A 21489-nucleotide genomic window follows, 5' to 3' on the forward strand; every position below is an offset into this window, starting at 1 on the left:
CTTTACCCTTAGAGGTAAATTCCCAAGACTAGCAGAAAAAGATATTTCTTACCAATTTATTTGCTAGCCATTCCTCACCTTCATGACCACTCTGATCCCAATTTTTATCTCCTGTCATGGCCCTGAAGGGCTAGTTTGTGACTGCTTTTGAATACCTTCCTATTTTATTATTTACATGACTTGAAAGTATCCTCTTTTGAGGGATTTTAACTATCTCCTGTAGTTGTTTTGACCACATCTGTTAGAGATGAGTATTTTTTTCAGTTATATACTTTTAATTACAGAGTCCATTTATTTTTCATTAAATCTGACTCTGTGGTGGATATTTCCCAGGCAGGTATGCTTTCTTTTCTTAATTTCACACTAGCAACCACTTTCATTGTAATTACTACTGGTTGCAAGGTGGGATGTAGGTAATATGATCCCTTAATTCCAATCCTGAGTTGTGGAACCTCTGTTATTCAATTGAGTTTGTCCTATACTGATTATTACTCATATTCTATTCCCTCATTTATAATAGGAACTAATATCCAGGTGAAGAGCATACCTGTTCTGGATGTAGTCAGTTCCTCCTCTCATGTACCATTTTTATCTTGAGAAAGTGATCAAGTTATCAGGATGAGTATACAGTACCTTGATAGAGGGTTCATTGATGTTGGTAGAGAAATTAAAGTTTGCTTGACATTCAAGTGGGGTATAAAAGTGAGTTTTCTCAATGCTTAGGTAGGCAAAGAGGGAAACCCTGGAGATCAAGAAATAGTTATAGTGTCAGTGAAGGTAAGTGTTATTGTAAATATATTTTCAATTTAGAAAAATGTTAACTTTCCAGTTATGAACTGTCTTTATTGGGTTGATTATGTTAGAGTAAATTAGCAAGTCTGTGTTAGAGTTAATTTTGTTAAATCTTAATTGTTTGTGAAAAAAAAAGACAATAATTTTATAGTTGTAGATATAATTCATATATTTCTTTATACTTTTTTTGTATATAGGTTTGTACTTATAAATTTGTGTGTGTGCATGTACTTACAGATGTGTTCTATTTATATATGTATATATCATTAACAGATTACTTATCTGTATGTATTATATTTATGGATGTGTTTCTGTTAAATTAATGGTGTGTGTGTATAATTACAGGTGTGTTTCTATTCTGTTTTATACATGTAGTGTCTGTAGACCTGTAGAGGTTACTTTAAAATGACATTTTATTGTATAATTTAACTTAGAGAAGCAGTTCTTCTGATGACGTATAAACCAAGGCTTATGTACTACCCACACACCAAGGGTTGATCATACAAGTGTTCATACCCTTTTTGTTTACAGGTTTACACAAACTACACGTTTAAAACTGTTAAATGTGGATAGTCATTTCCATATTTCTTCATGAGTAAAAGATTGCTGTGTCTCTTCATATATGTATCACATGTATAATGCTGGTCATTCTGTGGTTGCTTGTGGTCATTGTTGTATTCATATCTGTACAGGCTGGGTCTTTGGCCTCTTCTGAACCCTCAGAAAACGACTTGATCCAAATTACCTATTGATTTCTCAGGACTCGGCACAGAGAATCTACAAGTTAAGGTATTAGATGTACATTTTATAGATCCAGAAACACTCAGTTTGTTGCTCGGTGCTTCTGTAATGTTTCTTTTGTAAGATTCACTTGCAGCTAGAAATCAGTGCACAAAATTCTGCATGTTTGTTTGACCTTTTGCTTGTTATATTTGTAAGGGCAGTTTTGGGAAGAGTTCAATTAGCCTGGAGTATATTTACAACATTAGAATTTTACAAACCAGGAATATGGAACAATTTTTATCAAGTGTTGCATTTACTTTCGTGGAAGACAATTGAGAAATCTGTAAATTGTTTGAGAGTGTAAAACTGTGATTACCAGACAGTTAAAGAAAATTAAAATGTATTTTCATTTACAAATTAATGGCAGTAAAAGTGATTTATTATTAAGTATAAAGCCAAACACAATGAGCTATGTGCTCACTCTGGGTATTAAAATATGACTCTGGGTTGATTTATTATTATTTTATGGTAAAAAATTGTGACCAATGTTACTTTAAGGCAGTCTGTTTTAATATTTGGTTTCCTTGTTAAAGTATGTGTATTTTGCTTAAGTTTGAACAACATGTTTATTTCATTTGATTTAGTTATCAATATTTTGTTTCTTGAACTTGTCACTTATTTCTTTATAGATTATTATTTTAGCTGTTTTTACTTAACAATGAACAAAAATGTCTTGATAGTTCAATTTTAACTTATAAGACACAAGATGGAATTTTGAACGCACAAAATATAATTTTGTAGGTTATGCATGTTTTATGTGAATTATTTTATACAACATACTATCTGTGTTCTGGATTGATTGTGACTGGTTTAGAATGTCAACTCACTGGACATGTTTTGTGTTTATTTGTTCAGGTGTAATATTTGGTTTGAGCACTAAATCACCGCCCAAGCCCCCTACATCAGCCGGAGCATCTTTTATGATTGCTCCAGAGATTCAACAGAAGATTCTTAGTTTAAAGTATGTTAATGTTAGATTCTTTAGTCTTTACTTAGTTTATCAGCTTTTTACAAGTAAATAAACATATCATACACTTCTACATAATCATACATTTTTGTAGTTTTATGTTTTTAAAACTGATCTTTCATTTTACTTGTTAGAGATTTCTAAGTAAAAGTAAGAATGTACTTTTTAATTTCATAATATGTCATGACATTATGGAGTTTAATAAGAGTTCAAATATAAATAATAAATATAAATATAAATAATAAATATACTTCCTCTGGGTGAAAAATACATAACTTAAAGAATGAAAAATAATATGCAGGGGGTTGGACAAAAAACAGCTTTCTTGGAAAATGTTCATTTGTTATATATTTTATCAGATAACAGAAAAATATGTAAAACTATATGTTTTTAGAAAGCACTCAACGAGATCTGTTTAAATAATATTTCAAATCTTAATTTTAACACTGGCTTTTGTAATCACCTGAACTTTTCATAACTTTAGTTACATTTTATTATAACAAGTGTTGTGCATCTGCTGTAGTTTATTATAACAAGTGTTGTGCATCTGCTGTAGTTTGTTATAACAAGTGTTGTGCACCTGTTGTAGTTTGTTATAACAAGTGTTGTGCACCTGTTGTAGTTTGTTATAACAAGTGTTGTGCACCTGTTGTAGTTTGTTATAACAAGTGTTGTGCACCTGTTGTAGTTTGTTATAACAAGTGTTGTGCACCTTCTGTAGTTTGTTATAACAAGTGTGCACCTGTGTAGTTTGTTATAACAAGTGTTCTGCACCTGTTGTAGTTTGTTATAACAAGTGTTGTGCACCTGCCTTTGTTATAACAAGTGTTGTGCACCTGCTGTAGTTTGTTATGACAAGTGTTCTGCACCTGTTGTAGTTTGTTATGACAAGTGTTGTGCACCTGTTGTAGTTTGTTATAACAAGTGTTGTGCACCTGCTGTAGTTTGTTATAACAAGTGTTCTGCACCTGTTGTAGTTTGTTATAACAAGTGTTGTGCACCTGCTGTAGTTTGTTATAACAAGTGTTGTGCACCTGCTGTAGTTTGTTATGACAAGTGTTCTGCACCTGTTGTAGTTTGTTATGACAAGTGTTGTGCACCTGTTGTAGTTTGTTATAACAAGTGTTGTGCACCTGCTGTAGTTTGTTATAACAAGTGTTGTGCACCTGGTGTAGTTTAGTAGATCTTCTTATTCCAGTTAATTACTAAATCATTCAACAAGTTTCTCTGTAACTGTGGAGTTGTTAGAAGATATCTTAAAAATAAGAGACTTGATGTTATGGAAAGGCCAGATCAATCACCTGGTATCAATTATATTGAAAATTTATAAGTTGAGTTAAACTGATTAATAAAAGATTGCAAGTCAGACACAGGAGGTGAATGTTTTGAAGTACTCTAAGAATAGCAGTCAGTCAGCTGGGAATATTTCTACAAACTACTGAATGCTTGCCACGTTGATGTGAAACAGTACTGAAATCTAAAGGAATGTTGACTCAATATTAACTTGTGAAACTGGTTTGTGTTATTTTGAGTTTCATTTTTGCATTTGATTATTGCAGAGAAACTTGTTTGATAATTTTATGAGCTAAGTGGAACAAGAAGGTGTAAGAAACTGCTACAGCAACAGAACACTTGTTATAACAAAATGTAACTAAACTTAAGATAGTTACAAATGCCAGTGTTAAAATTACGATTTAAGATCATATTTAAACAAATCTCGCCGAGTAATGTTCTACAAACCTGTAGTTTTACATATTTCTCTCTTATCTAATAAATGATACAAAAAATTAAAAACGTTTTCAAGGGTCTTTGAATGAGATTAAATTTACATTTAATTTTATAGAGCAGAGGTTGATGAACTTCAGGAACAAGTAATTAAAGAGAGAGAACAGTATCAGCTGTCGACCCAGTCTGAGCTTGGAGGAATATCTGCTGTTCCTTATTTCAGTATCAATGACAACTTTTATCTAAACCATGAAGATGCATCGTATCTGTTAACAATCGAAGTGCAAACAGCTATTGATAATGTTCTTATCCAGGTGTGTTCACTTAAAACTACAGGTTACAGCTGTTGATAATATTCTTATCCAGGTGTGTTCACTGTTAAAACTGTAGGTTACAGCCATTGATAATGTTCTTATCCAGGTGTATACACTGTTAAAACTGTAGGTTACAGCCATTGATAATTTTCTTATCCAGGTGTGTTCACTGTTAAAACTGTAGGTTACAGCCATTGATAATGTTCTTATCCAGGTGTGTTCACTGTTAAAACTGTAGGTTACAGCCATTGATAATGTTCTTATCCAGGTGTATACACTATTAAAACTGTAGGTTACAGCCATTGATAATGTTGTTATCCAGGTGTGTTCACTGATAAAACTGTAGGTTACAGCCATTGATAATGTTATTATCCAAGTGTATACACTATTAAAACTGTAGGTTACAGCCATTGATAATGTTCTTATCCAGGTGTATACACTATTAAAACTGTAGGTTACAGCTGTTGATAATGTTTTTATCCAGGTGTATACACTATTAAAACTGTAGGTTACAGCTGTTGATAATGTTTTTATCCAGGTGTGTTCACTGTTAAACTGCAGGTTACAGCTATTGATAATGTTGTTATCCACGTGTATACACTGTTAAAACTGTAGGTTACAGCCATTGATAATGTTGTTATCCAGGTGTGTTCACTGTTAAAACTGTAGGTTACAGCTATTGATAATTTTCTTATCCAGGTGTGTTTACTGTTAAAACTGTAGGTTACAGCTATTGATAATTTTCTTATCCAGGTGTGTTCACTGTTAAAACTGTAGGTTACAGCTATTGATAATTTTCTTATCCAGGTGTATACACTATTAAAACTGTAGGTTACAGCCATTGATAATGTTGTTATCCACGTGTATACACTGTTAAAACTGTAGGTTACAGCTGTTGATAATGTTGTTATCCAGTTGTGTTCACTTAAAACTGTAGGTTACAGCTGTTGATAATGTTCTTATCCAGGTGTGTTCACTGTTAAAACTGTAGGTTACAGCTATTGATAATTTTCTTATCCAGGTGTGTTCACTGATAAAACTGTAAATTACAGCTATTGATAATGTTATCATCCAGGTCTGTTCTCTGTTAAAATTGTAGGTTACAGCCATTGATAATGTTCTTATCCAGGTGTGTTCACTGTTGAAACTGTAGGTTACAGCCCTTGATAATGTTGTTATCCAAGTGTTTTCACTGTTAAAACTGTAGGTTACAGCTATTGATAATGTTCTTATCCAGGTGTGTTCACTGTTAAAACTGTAGGTTACAGCCCTTGATAATGTTCTTATCCAAGTGTATACACTATTAAAACTGTAGGTTACAGCCATTGATAATGTTCTTATACAGGTGTGTTCACTGATAAAATTGTAGGTTACAGCCATTGATAATGTTCTTATCCAGGTGTATACACTATTAAAACTGTAGGTTACAGCTGTTGATAATGTTTTTATCCAGGTGTGTTCACTGTTAAAACTGTAGGTTACAGCTATTGATAATGTTGTTATCCAGGTCTGTTCACTGTTAAAATTGTAGGTTGCAGCTATTGATAATGTTGTTATCCAGGTCTGCTCACTGTTAAAACTATAGGTTACAGCCTTTGATAATGTTCTTATCCAGGTCTGTTCACTGTTAAAACTGCAGGTTACAGCCATTGATAAAGTTGTTATCCAGGTGTGTTCACTGTTAAAACTGTAGGTTACAGCTATTAATAATGTTGTTATCCAGGTGTGTTCACTGTTAAAACTGTAGGTTACAGCCCTTGATAATGTTGTTATCCAAGTGTGTTCACTGTTGAAACTGTAGGTTACAGCTATTGATAATGTTCTTATCCAGGTGTGTTCACTGTTAAAATTGTAGGTTACAGCCATTGATAATGTTGTTATCCAGGTGTGAGCACTGTTAAAACTGTAGGTTACAGCTATTGATAATGTTATCATCCAGGTCTGTTCTCTGTTAAAATTGTAGGTTACAGCTATTGATAATGTTCTTATCCAGGTGTGTTCACTGATAAAACTGTAGGTTACAGCCATTGATAATGTTCTTATCCAAGTGTATACACTATTAAAACTGTAGGTTACAGCCATTGATAATGTTCTTATCCAGGTGTGTTCACTGATAAAATTGTAGGTTACAGCCATTGATAATGTTCTTATCCAGGTGTATACACTATTAAAACTGTAGGTTACAGCTGTTGATAATGTTTTTATCCAGGTGTGTTCACTGTTAAAACTGTAGGTTACAGCTATTGATAATGTTGTTATCCAGGTCTGTTCACTGTTAAAATTGTAGGTTGCAGCTATTGATAATGTTGTTATCCAGGTCTGCTCACTGTTAAAACTATAGGTTACAGCCTTTGATAATGTTCTTATCCAGGTCTGTTCACTGTTAAAACTGCAGGTTACAGCCATTGATAAAGTTGTTATCCAGGTGTGTTCACTGTTAAAACTGTAGGTTACAGCTATTAATAATGTTGTTATCCAGGTCTGTTCTCTGTTAAAATTGTAGGTTACAGCCATTGATAATGTTCTTATCCAGGTGTGTTCACTGTTAAAACTGTAGGTTACAGCCCTTGATAATGTTGTTATCCAAGTGTTTTCACTGTTAAAACTGTAGGTTACAGCTATTGATAATGTTTTTATCCAGGTGTGTTCACTGTTAAAATTGTAGGTTACAGCCATTGATAATGTTGTTATCCAGGTGTGAGCACTGTTAAAACTGTAGGTTACAGCTATTGATAATGTTGTTATTCAGGTGTATTCACTGTTAAAACTGTAGGTTACAGCCATTGATAATGTTGTTATCTAGGTGTATACACTGTTAAAACTGTAGGTCACAGCCATTGATAATGTTGTTATCCAGGTGTGTTCACTTAAAACTGTAGGTTACAGCTGTTGATAATGTTCTTATCCAGGTGTGTTCACTCTTAAAACTGTAGGTTACAGCCATTGATAATATTCTTATCCAGGTGTATAAACTGTTAAAACTGTAGGTTACAGCTATTGATAATGTTGTTTCCCAGGTGTATACACTTTTAAAACTGTAGGTTACAGCTATTGATAATGTTGTTATCCAGGTCTGTTCACTGTTAAAATTGTAGGTTGCAGATATTGATAATGTTGTTATCCAGGTGTGTTCACTTAAAACTGTAGGTTACAGCCATTGATAATGTTGTTATCCAAGTGTGTTCACTGTTAAAATTCTAGGTTACAGCTATTGATAATGTTCTTATTCAGGTGTGTTCACTGTTAAAACTGTAGGTTACAGCTATTGATAATGTTGTTATTCAGGTGTATTCACTGTTAAAACTGTAGGTTACAGCTATTGATAATGTTCTTATTCAGGTGTGTTCACTGTTAAAACTGTAGGTTACAGCTATTGATAATGTTCTTATTCAGGTGTGTTCACTGTTAAAACTGTAGGTTACAGCTATTGATAATGTTATTCAGGTGTATTCACTGTTAAAACTGTAGGTTACAGCCATTGATAATGTTGTTATCCAGGTGTATACACTGTTAAAATTGTAGGTTACAGCCATTGATAATGTTGTTATCCAGGTGTATACACTGTTAAAACTGTAGGTTTCAGCTATTGATAATGTTGTTATCCAGGTGTGTTCACTTAAAACTGTAGGTTACAGCTATTGATAATGTTGTTATCCAGGTGTGTTCACTTAAAACTGTAGGTTACAGCTGTTGATAATGTTCTTATTCAGGTGTGTTCACTGTTAAAATTGTAGGTTACAGCTATTGATAGTGTTGTTATCCAGGTGTGTTCACTGTTAAAATTGTAGGTTACAGCAGTTGATAATGTTCTTATTCAGGTGTGTTCACTGTTAAAATTGTAGGTTACAGCTATTGATAATGTTCTTATCCAGGTGTGTTCACTGATAAAACTGCAGGTTACAGCCATTAATAATGTTCTTATCCATGTGTGTTCACTGTTAAAACTGTAGGTTACAGCCATTGATAATGTTCTTATCCAGGTGTATACACTGTTAAAACTGTAGGTTACAGCCATTGATAATTTTCTTATCCAGGTGTGTTCACTGTTAAAACTGTAGGTTACAGCCATTGATAATGTTCTTATCCAGGTGTGTTCACTGTTAAAACTGTAGGTTACAGCCATTGATAATGTTCTTATCCAGGTGTATACACTATTAAAACTGTAGGTTACAGCCATTGATAATGTTGTTATCCAGGTGTGTTCACTGATAAAACTGTAGGTTACAGCTATTGATAGTGTTGTTATCCAGGTGTGTTCACTGTTAAAATTGTAGGTTACAGCAGTTGATAATGTTCTTATTCAGGTGTGTTCACTGTTAAAATTGTAGGTTACAGCTATTGATAATGTTCTTATCCAGGTGTGTTCACTGATAAAACTGCAGGTTACAGCCATTGATAATGTTCTTATCCAGGTGTGTTCACTGTTAAAACTGTAGGTTACAGCCATTGATAATGTTCTTATCCAGGTGTATACACTGTTAAAACTGTAGGTTACAGCCATTGATAATTTTCTTATCCAGGTGTATACACTATTAAAACTGTAGGTTACAGCCATTGATAATGTTGTTATCCAGGTGTGTTCACTGATAAAACTGTAGGTTACAGCCATTGATAATGTTCTTATCCAGGTGTATACACTATTAAAACTGTAGGTTACAGCCATTGATAATGTTCTTATCCAGGTGTATACACTATTAAAACTGTAGGTTACAGCTGTTGATAATGTTTTTATCCAGGTGTGTTCACTGTTAAACTGCAGGTTACAGCTATTGATAATGTTGTTATCCACGTGTATACACTGTTAAAACTGTAGGTTACAGCCATTGATAATGTTGTTATCCAGGTGTGTTCACTGTTAAAACTGTAGATTACAGCTATTGATAATGTTCTTATCCAGGTGTGTTCACTGTTAAAACTGTAGGTTACAGCTATTGATAATTTTCTTATCCAGGTGTATACACTATTAAAACTGTAGGTTACAGCCATTGATAATGTTGTTATCCACGTGTATACACTGTTAAAACTGTAGGTTACAGCTGTTGATAATGTTGTTATCCAGTTGTGTTCACTTAAAACTGTAGGTTACAGCTGTTGATAATGTTCTTATCCAGGTGTGTTCACTGTTAAAACTGTAGGTTACAGCTATTGATAATTTTCTTATCCAGGTGTGTTCACTGATAAAACTGTAGGTTACAGCTATTGATAATGTTATCATCCAGGTCTGTTCTCTGTTAAAATTGTAGGTTACAGCCATTGATAATGTTCTTATCCAGGTGTGTTCACTGTTGAAACTGTAGGTTACAGCCCTTGATAATGTTGTTATCCAAGTGTTTTCACTGTTAAAACTGTAGGTTACAGCTATTGATAATGTTCTTATCCAGGTGTGTTCACTGTTAAAACTGTAGGTTACAGCCCTTGATAATGTTCTTATCCAAGTGTATACACTATTAAAACTGTAGGTTACAGCTATTGATAATGTTCTTATCCAGGTGTGTTCACTGATAAAACTGTAGGTTACAGCCATTGATAATGTTCTTATCCAAGTGTATACACTATTAAAACTGTAGGTTACAGCCATTGATAATGTTCTTATCCAGGTGTGTTCACTGATAAAATTGTAGGTTACAGCCATTGATAATGTTCTTATCCAGGTGTATACACTATTATAACTGTAGGTTACAGCTGTTGATAATGTTTTTATCCAGGTGTGTTCACTGTTAAAACTGTAGGTTACAGCTATTGATAATGTTGTTATCCAGGTCTTTTCACTGTTAAAATTGTAGGTTGCAGCTATTGATAATGTTGTTATCCAGGTCTGCTCACTGTTAAAACTATAGGTTACAGCCTTTGATAATGTTCTTATCCAGGTCTGTTCACTGTTAAAACTGCAGGTTACAGCCATTGATAATGTTGTTATCCAGGTGTGTTCACTGTTAAAACTGTAGGTTACAGCCATTAATAATGTTGTTATCCAGGTCTGTTCTCTGTTAAAATTGTAGGTTACAGCCATTGATAATGTTCTTATCCAGGTGTGTTCACTGTTAAAACTGTAGGTTACAGCCCTTGATAATGTTGTTATCCAAGTGTTTTCACTGTTAAAACTGTAGGTTACAGCTATTGATAATGTTTTTATCCAGGTGTGTTCACTGTTAAAATTGTAGGTTACAGCCATTGATAATGTTGTTATCCAGGTGTGAGCACTGTTAAAACTGTAGGTTACAGCTATTGATAATGTTGTTATTCAGGTGTATTCACTGTTAAAACTGTAGGTTACAGCCATTGATAATGTTGTTATCTTGGTGTATACACTGTTAAAACTGTAGGTCACAGCCATTGATAATGTTGTTATCCAGGTGTGTTCACTTAAAACTGTAGGTTACAGCTGTTGATAATGTTCTTATCCAGGTGTGTTCACTCTTAAAACTGTAGGTTACAGCCATTTATAATATTCTTATCCAGGTGTATAAACTGTTAAAACTGTAGGTTACAGCTATTGATAATGTTGTTTCCCAGGTGTATACACTTTTAAAACTGTAGGTTGCAGATATTGATAATGTTGTTATCCAGGTGTGTTCACTATTAAAACTGTAGGTTACAGCCATTGATAATGTTGTTATCCAAGTGTGTTCACTGTTAAAATTCTAGGTTACAGCTATTGATAATGTTCTTATTCAGGTGTGTTCACTGTTAAAACTGTAGGTTACAGCTATTGATAATGTTGTTATTCAGGTGTATTCACTGTTAAAACTGTAGGTTACAGCTATTGATAATGTTCTTATTCAGGTGTGTTCACTGTTAAAACTGTAGGTTACAGCTATTGATAATGTTATTCAGGTGTATTCACTGTTAAAACTGTAGGTTACAGCCATTGATAATGTTGTTATCCAGGTGTATACACTGTTAAAATTGTAGGTTACAGCCATTGATAATGTTGTTATCCAGGTGTATACACTGTTAAAACTGTAGGTTTCAGCTATTGATAATGTTGTTATCCAGGTGTGTTCACTTAAAACTGTAGGTTACAGCTATTGATAATGTTGTTATCCAGGTGTGTTCACTTAAAACTGTAGGTTACAGCTGTTGATAATGTTCTTATTCAGGTGTGTTCACTGTTAAAATTGTAGGTTACAGCTATTGATAATGTTCTTATCCAGGTGTTTTCATGGTTAAAATTGTAGGTTACAGCTATTGATAATGTCCTTATCCAGGTGTGTTCACTTCAAACTGTAGGTTACAGCTATTGATAATGTCCTTCTCCAGGTGTGTTCACTGTTGAAACTGCAGGTTACAGCTATTGATAATGTTGTTATCCAGGTGTGTTCACTGTTGAAACTGCAGGTTACAGCTATTGATAATGTTCCTATCGATGTGTGTTCACTGTTAAAATTGTAGGTTACAGCTATTAATAATGTTGTTATCCAGGTGTGTTCACTGTTAAAACTATAGGTTACAGCGATTAATAATGTTCTTATCCAGGTCTGTTCACTGTTAAAATTGTAGGTTACAGCTATTGATAATGTTGTTATCCAGGTGTGTTCACTGTTAAAACTGTAGGTTACAGCTATTGATAATGTTGTTATTCAGGTGTATTCACTGTTAAAACTGTAGGTTACAGCCATTGATAATGTTGTTATCCAGGTGTACACACTGTTAAAACTGTAGGTTACAGCCATTGATACTGTTGTTATCCAGGTGTATACACTGTTAAAACTGTAGGTTACAGCTATTGATAATGTTGTTATCCAGGTGTGTTCACTTAAAACTGTAGGTTACAGCTGTTGATAATGTTCTTATCCAGGTGTGTTCACTGTTAAAATTGTAGGTTACAGCTATTGATAGTGTTGTTATCCAGGTGTGTTCACTGTTAAAATTGTAGGTTACAGCAGTTGATAATGTTCTTATTCAGGTGTGTTCACTGTTAAAATTGTAGGTTACAGCTATTGATAATGTTCTTATTCAGGTGTTTTCATGGTTAAAATTGTAGGTTACAGCTATTGATAATGTCCTTATCCAGGTGTGTTCACTTCAAACTGTAGGTTACAGCCATTGATAATGTTCTTATCCAGGTGTGTTCACTGATAAAACTGTAGGTTTCAGCCATTAATAATGTTCTTATCCATGTGTGTTCACTGTTAAAACTGTAGGTTACAGCCATTGATAATGTTCTTATCCATGTGTGTTCACTGTTAAAACTGTAGGTTACAGCCATTGATAATGTCCTTATCCAGGTGTGTTCACTGTTGAAACTGCAGGTTACAGCTATTGATAATGTTCCTATCGATGTGTGTTCACTGTTAAAATTGTAAGTTAGAGCTATTGATAATGTCTTATCCCAGTATGTTCACTATTAAAACTGTAGGTTACAGCTATTAATAATGTTCTTATCCAGGTGTGTTCACTGTTAAAACTATAGGTTACAGCCATTAATAATGTTCTTATCCAGGTGTGTTCATTGTTAAAATTGTAGGTTACAGCTATTGATAATGTTCTTATCCAGGTGTGTTCACTGTTAAAACTATAGGTTACAGCTATTACAACTTAGCTGTCTATACATTGTGAGAACTGATATTTGTCACTATTCAACCATTGTATTTCAAGTTATTTAGTTCCTTGTATATATTCCTAAAGTAAGTTTTTTTTATTATGTAACGTAAATCTTTAGTATTTGCTTTTTCTGTATATTTAAATATTCTTCTAGAATACTGTAGTTGAATTTACATATTACAGACAAATTTACATAGTTGGACCTGCATCTTACCTTAATCTTAATTTCTGCTTAAATTATTGTTTAGAAATATCCTCAAAAAGTTTTATTTGTCAATCATGTTGAGTTCTCATTTTTTCAGTTTGAGATTCATTAAAAATTACTTTTCTTTAAAACACCAAATCCATCACTTAGAGTTTGTCTTTCTTTAAAGAATAATTTTCTTTAATACACCAAATCCATCACTTACAGAGTTTGTCTTTCTTTAAAGAATATTTTTTAAAACACCAAATCCATCACATCCAGAGTTTGTCTTTCTTTAAAGAATAATTTTCTTTAAAACACCAAATCCATCACTTACAGAGTTTGTCTTTCTTTAAAGAATATTTTTTAAAACACCAAATCCATCACATCCAGAGTTTGTCTTTCTTTAAAGAATAATTTTCTTTAAAACACCAAATCCATCACTTACAGAGTTTGTCTTTCTTTAAAGAATATTTTTTAAAACACCAAATCCATCACTTACAGAGTTTGTCTTTCTTTAAAAAATAATTTTCTTTAAAACACCAAATCCATCACTTACAGAGTTTGTTTTTCTTTAAAAAATATTTTTAAAACACCAAATCCATCACATACAGAGTATGTCTTTCTTTAAAGAATAATTTTCTTTAATACACCAACTCCATCACTTACAGAGTTTGTCTTTCTTTAAAGAATATTTTTTAAAACACCAAATCCATCACATCCAGAGTATGTCTTTCTTTAAAGAATAATTTTCTTTAAAACACCAAATCCATCACTTACAGAGTTTGTGTTTCTTTAAAGAATATTTTTTTAAAACACCAAATCCATCACATATAGAGTTTGTCTTTCTTTAAAAAATAATTTTCTTTAAAACACCAAATCCATCACTTACAGAGTTTGTCTTTCTTTAAAAAATAATTTTCTTTAAAACACCAAATCCATTACTTACAAAGTTTGTCTTTCTTGGTGAATTGAGAATAAATTTCCTTTTCTTTGGAAAATTATAAAAATTACAGTTTCTGTTTTTTATTAGAGTGACGTTCCCGTTGACTTATTGGACAGTGAAAGAAATTCAGCTGTTGTTAGTTACAGCGCTTGTGATCCTGAGGTAAACGTTTATCTCAGTATGTTTTCAAAATATTTTCTAATTATTTGAGTTATACTTGTATTATAATGGAACTTGATTTCTGTTTATTATTTATTAGTGTACTGTACAGAGTAAACTTGTAATCTTTATCTAACTTGTTTTATGTATTTAAACTATAAACGATCTACGTGCTGTTCTAAACAGTTGCTGTTTCAGTTCATATCTCAGTATAATAATAATTAAGTAACCTGCAGCATTCTGTCTAATCTTTATTTTACTTCCTGATGATGAGAAATCCACTTCAAGTAAAGAATGTATTCTAAAGACAGCTGGTATGGGTATTAAAAGTTTAAGAAAACTTAAGAATGTTGGAACATTGTTCAGTACTTTATTTTAATATCCATACCAGCAGCCTTTAAAATACATTTTTAACATTTTGCTCTTTTCGTGATGGAAACATTTTGCACAAAAATAGTTAACTGTAGAAAATATGAATGTATGTAAAAGTTTTCAGGTGCTAGAAATGATGGGTCCATGGAAAGATAGAAATTTAAAAAAGTTCTTGAATATAAAGACCTACATTCCTAGATATATATCTTTAATAAATTGTTTTTTAAATATCAGAATGGAAACTTTCTGCTGGCCACTTACCGATGCCAAGCAAACACTACTCGGCTAGAAGTGAAAATACGATCTATTGAAGGGCAACATGGAACCTTACAGGCTTACATTACACCAAGACTCCAACCAAAATGCTGCCAAGTTCGTCAGTACCACATTAAACCTTTATCTTTACACAGAAGAAGCCATTCGTTTGATAACAATAAGTAAGAATTCACAAATTAGAAGTTACTTTGAGGCCAATTAAGTATTTTTTTAGTAAAAAACAAATTTGTTTCTCCTTATCTTAGAGCATATTGTGTAATTATTCACTTTGATAAAAGAAATAAAGTAGAAATAGAGATGCTGCAGCTATCAGATTGTTGCTGCAAAAATAAGTTCAGTGTTATTATGTAAATTTATTAGTTTGTTAAGTAATTACACCAAAACATTCTGTTATTATCATTATGTACATTCTGTTATTATCATTATGTACATTTTGTTATTATCATTATGTACATTTTGTTATTATCATTATGTACATTTTGTTATTATCATTATGTACATTCTGTTATTATCATTATGTACATTCTGTTATTATCATTATGTACATTTTGTTATTATCATTATGTACATTTTGTTATTATCATTATGTACATTCTGTTATTATCATTATGTACATTCTGTTATTATCATTATGTACATTTTGTTAATATCATTATGTACATTTTGTTATTATCATTATGTACATTCTGTTATTGTCATTATGTACATTTTGTTATTGTCATTATGTACATTTTGTTATTATCATTATGTACATTTTGTTATTATCATTATGTACATTCTGTTATTATCATTATGTACATTCTGTTATTATCATTATGTACATTTTGTTAATATCATTATGTACATTTTGTTATTATCATTATGTACATTCTGTTATTGTCATTATGTACATTTTGTTATTGTCATTATGTACATTTTGTTATTATCATTATGTACATTCTGTTATTATCATTATGTACATTCTGTTATTATCATTATGTACATTTTGTTATTGTCATTATGTACATTTTGTTATTGTCATTATGTACATTTTGTTATTATCATTATGTACATTCTGTTATTATCATTATGTACATTTTGTTATTATCATTATGTACATTTTGTTATTATCATTATGTACATTCTGTTATTATCATTATGTACATTCTGTTGTTATCATTATGTACATTCTGTTGTTATCATTATGTACATTCTGTTGTTATCATTATGTACATTTTGTTGTTATCATTATGTACATTCTGTTATTATCATTATGTACATGCTGTTATTATCATTATGTACATTTTGTTATTATCATTATGTACATTCTGTTATTATCATTATGTACATGCTGTTATTATCATTATGTACATTCTGTTATTATCATTATGTACATTTTGTTGTTATCATTATGTACATTCTGTTATTATCATTATGTACATTTTGTTGTTATCATTATGTACATTTTGTTGTTATCATTATGTACATTTTGTTGTTATCATTATGTACATTTTGTTATTATCATTATGTACATGCTGTTATTATCATTATGTACATTTTGTTATTATCATTATGTACATTCTGTTATCATTATGTACATTCTGTTATTATCATTATGTACATGCTGTTATTATCATTATGTACATTCTATTATTATCATTATGTACATTCTATTATTATCATTATGTACATTCTGTTATTATCATTATGTACATTTTGTTATTATCATTATGTACATTCTGTTATTATCATTATGTACATTCTGTTATTATCATTACATTCATTCTGTTATTATCATTATGTACATTTTGTTATTATCATTATGTACATTTTGTTATTATCATTATGTAGATTTTGTTATTATCATTATGTACATTTTGTTATTATCATTATGTAGATTTTGTTATTATCATTATGTAGATTTTGTTATTATCATTATGTACATTCTGTTATTATCATTATGTACATTCTGTTATTGTCATTATGTACATTCTGTTATTGTCATTATGTACATTCTGTTATTATCATTATGTACATTCTGTTATTGTCATTATGTACATTTTGTTATTGTCATTATGTACATTTTGTTATTGTCATTATGTACATTTTGTTATTGTCATTATGTACATTTTGTTATTGTCATTATGTACATTCTGTTATTATCATTATGTACATTCTGTTATTATCATTACATTCATTCTGTTATTATCATTATGTACATTTTGTTATTATCATTATGTACATTTTGTTATTGTCATTATGTACATTTTGTTATTGTCATTATGTACATTTTGTTATTGTCATTATGTACATTTTGTTATTATCATTATGTACATTCTGTTATTATCATTATGTACATTTTGTTATTATCATTATGTACATTTTGTTATTATCATTATGTACATTCTGTTATTATCATTATGTACATTTTGTTATTATCATTATGTACATGCTGTTATTATCATTATGTACATTTTGTTATTATCATTATGTACATCCTGTTATTATCATTATGTACATTCTGTTATTATCATTATGTACATTCTGTTATTATCATTATGTACATTCTGTTATTGTCATTATGTACATTCTGTTATTGTCATTATGTACATTTTGTTATTATCATTATGTACATTCTGTTATTGTCATTATGTACATTCTGTTATTATCATTATGTACATTTTGTTATTATCATTATGTACATTTTGTTATTATCATTATGTACATTCTGTTATTGTCATTATGTACATTCTGTTATTGTCATTATGTACATTCTGTTATTATCATTATGTACATTCTGTTATTGTCATTATGTACATTCTGTTATTGTCATTATGTACATTCTGTTATTATCATTATGTAGTCCTCATAGTAACTTAGAAATCAAAGGGGTTGAAAGAATGATTTGGTAACCTGATTGATTTTTTTCTTTAATTTGAAATTACTGATTCTAAACATTTTATTTGGCACTTTGGCTTTCAGAAGTTTAAAAAGATGGTTTATTGTGGTTATAAGAAACTGTGTGGCATTTGAAGAGCTAACGTCATCAGCCCATTCTAGGGTAAATGGCTTCTGGAGGTGTTATGTGTGATGGAGTACGACTTATGAACTTTGGAAGGAGTGAAATATACCATCGGCAGTGGCTGTGGATAATGTGGAGTTACTGGAATACCATCATCATATACTCTTTTTAATTCTTGAAAATCCCTAAGGGACTAGAAAAGTGTTGTATGCATACAATAGACAGTTCTCCCAGTGCTGAAATGTAGGACGTTTAACAACAAACATAAAACTCAAATCTTGTCAAGTTCTGAAAATTGGTCCAAAAAAGATATGGTCACAGAGCTATGCAGCTAAGCAGCATGGAGTGTTATGAACTTAACATTGTTAGAAGTGGGGTAGGAGTCATGACCTTAACATTGTTAGAAGTGGGGTAGGAACCATGACCTTAACATTGTTAGAAGTGGGGTAGGAACCATGACCTTAACATTGTTAGAAGTGGGGTAGGAACCATGACCTTAACATTGTTAGAAGTGGAGTTGGAACCATGACCTTAACATTGTTAGAAGTGGAGTTGGAACCATGACCTTAACATTGTTAGAAGTGGGGTAGGAGTCATGACCTTAACATTGTTAGAAGTGGGGTAGGAACCATGACCTTAACATTGTTAGAAGTGGGGTAGGAACCATGACCTTAACATTGTTAGAAGTGGGGTAGGAACCATGACCTTAACATTGTTAGAAGTGGGGTAGGAACCATGACCTTAACATTGTTAGAAGTGGAGTTGGAACCATGACCTTAACATTGTTAGAAGTGGAGTTGGAACCATGACCTTAACATTGTTAGAAGTGGAGTTGGAACCATGACCTTAACATTGTTAGAAGTGGAGTTGGAACCATGACCTTAACATTGTTAGAAGTGGGGTAGGAGTCATGACCTTAACATTGTTAGAAGTGGGGTAGGAACCATGACCTTAACATTGTTAGAAGTGGGGTAGGAACCATGACCTTAACATTGTTAGAAGTGGGGTAGGAACCATGACCTTAACATTGTTAGAAGTGGGGTAGGAACCATGACCTTAACATTGTTAGAAGTGGGGTAGGAACCATGACCTTAACATTGTTAGAAGTGGGGTAGGAACCATGACCTTAACATTGTTAGAAGTGGGGTAGGAACCATGACCTTAACATTGTTAGAAGTGGAGTTGGAACCATGACCTTAACATTGTTAGAAGTGGGGTAGGAACCATGACCTTAACATTGTTAGAAGTGGAGTTGGAACCATGACCTTAACATTGTTAGAATTGGGGTAGGAGTCATGACCTTAACATTGTTAGAAGTGGGGTTGGAACCATGACCTTAACATTGTTAGAAGTGGAGTTGGAACCATGACCTTAACATTGTTAGAAGTGGAGTTGGAACCATGACCTTAACATTGTTAGAAGTGGAGTTGGAACCATGACCTTAACATTGTTAGAAGTGGGGTAGAAGTCATGACCTTAACATTGTTAGAAGTGGGGTAGGAGTCATGACCTTAACATTGTTAGAAGTGGAGTTGGAACCATGACCTTAACATTGTTAGAAGTGGAGTTGGAACCATGACCTTAACATTGTTAGAAGTGGTGTTGGAACCATGATCTTAACATTGTTAGAAGTGGGGTAGGAGTCATGACCTTAACATTGTTAGAAGTGGGGTAGGAGTCATGACCTTAACATTGTTAGAAGTGGGGTAGGAGTCATGACCTTAACATTGTTAGAAGTGGAGTTGGAACCATGACCTTAACATTGTTAGAAGTGGGGTTGGAACCATGACCTTAACATTGTTAGAAGTGGGGTTGGAACCATGACCTTAACATTGTTAGAAGTGGGGTAGGAGTCATGACCTTAACATTGTTAGAAGTGGGGTAGGAGTTATGACCTTAACATTGCTAGAAGTGGGGTAGGAACAATGACCTTAACATTGTTAGAAGTGGGGTAGGAACAATGACCTTAACATTGTTAGAAGTGGGGTAGGAGTCATGACCTTAACATTGTTAGAAGTGGAGTTGGAACCATGACTTTAACATTGTTAGAAGTGGGGTAGGAGTTATGACCTTAACATTGTTAGAAGTGGAGTTGGAACCATGACCTTAACATTGTTAGAAGTGGGGTTGGAACCATGACCTTAACATTGTTAGAAGTGGGGTAGGAGTCATGACCTTAACATTGTTAGAAGTGGGGTAGGAGTCATGACCTTAACATTGCTAGAAGTGGGGTTGGAACCATGACCTTAACATTGTTAGAAGTGGGGTAGGAGTCATGACCTTAACATTGTTAGAAGTGGGGTAGGAGTCATGACCTTAACATTGTTAGACGTGGGGTAGGAGTCATGACCTTAACATTGTTAGAAGTGGGGGTAGGACTGACTTCTTGGTCACAAGAAAATAACACAAGGAACGTGATGGTAAAATTCACTGGCAGCGTGAGAGGTGTACGAGGGTGTTTGTTGATGCTGAAATAATGTAAATATTTAAATATCCTGAATGAACTCTGGACGGGTGAGTAAAGAGATCACACAATAAAATTAATGATATCATGGGTGATGTAGAGCAGTCTGTGAGAGATGGTTACCAGGGAAGATGTGTAAGACAGTAAATCATGTTGTATGAGGATAAATACTGCAGTTTAAGAAACAAAAACTACATTAGGAGTAAATCCAATAGGGAGATGATGAATGTAGTACCAGTTATGGAGAAGATGAGAGAAACTTACTTTAGATGACTCAGCATGTGTAATAAGATCAATACGGAGATGATGAATGTAGTACCAGTTATGGAGAAGATGAGAGAAACTTACTTTAGATGACTCAGTATGTGTAATAAGATCAATGCGGAGATGATGAATGTTGTACTGGTTATGTAGAAGATGTGAGAAACTTACTTTAGACGACTCAGCATGTGTAATAAGATCAATACGGAGATGATGAATGTCGTACTGGTTATGGAGAAGATGAGAGAAACTTACTTTAGACGACTCAGCATGTGTAATAAGATCAATACGGAAGACGACTCAGCATGTGTAATAAGATCAATACGGAGATGATGAATGTTGTACTGGTTATGGAGAAGATGAGAGAAACTTACTTTAGATGACTCAGTATGTGTAATAAGATCAATACGGAGATGATGAATGTAGTACTGGTTATGGAGAAGATGAGAGAAACTTACTTTAGACGACTCAGCATGTGTAATAAGATCAATACGGAGATGATGAATGTCGTACTGGTTATGGAGAAGATGAGAGAAACTTACTTTAGACGACTCAGCATGTGTAATAAGATCAATACGGAGATGATGAATGTCTTACCGTTTATGGAGAAGATGAGAGAAACTTACTTTAGACGACTCAGCATGTGTAATAAAATCAATACGGAGATGATGAATGTCGTACCGGTTATGGAGAAGATAAAA

General features: G+C 32.6%; 1 protein-coding gene across 7 annotated transcripts in view; it reads left to right on the forward strand.

Annotated features, from left to right (window-relative positions):
• The window catches only part of LOC143230259 (BBSome complex member BBS7-like), a 69097-nt gene that overhangs the window by 40888 nt on the left and 6720 nt on the right, over nt 1-21489 (forward strand). For all 7 annotated transcript variants that reach the window (XM_076463493.1, XM_076463494.1, XM_076463487.1 and 4 more), the window contains 4 exons: nt 2431-2536; nt 4386-4581; nt 14343-14417; nt 15021-15223. In XM_076463493.1, coding sequence (XP_076319608.1) covers nt 2431-2536; nt 4386-4581; nt 14343-14417; nt 15021-15223 — 580 coding nt within the window. The remainder of the gene's footprint in view (nt 1-2430; nt 2537-4385; nt 4582-14342; nt 14418-15020; nt 15224-21489) is intronic.

Source organism: Tachypleus tridentatus, chromosome 10 (genome assembly GCF_004210375.1).
Source record: "Tachypleus tridentatus isolate NWPU-2018 chromosome 10, ASM421037v1, whole genome shotgun sequence".
Lineage (NCBI taxonomy): Eukaryota > Metazoa > Arthropoda > Merostomata > Xiphosura > Limulidae > Tachypleus > Tachypleus tridentatus.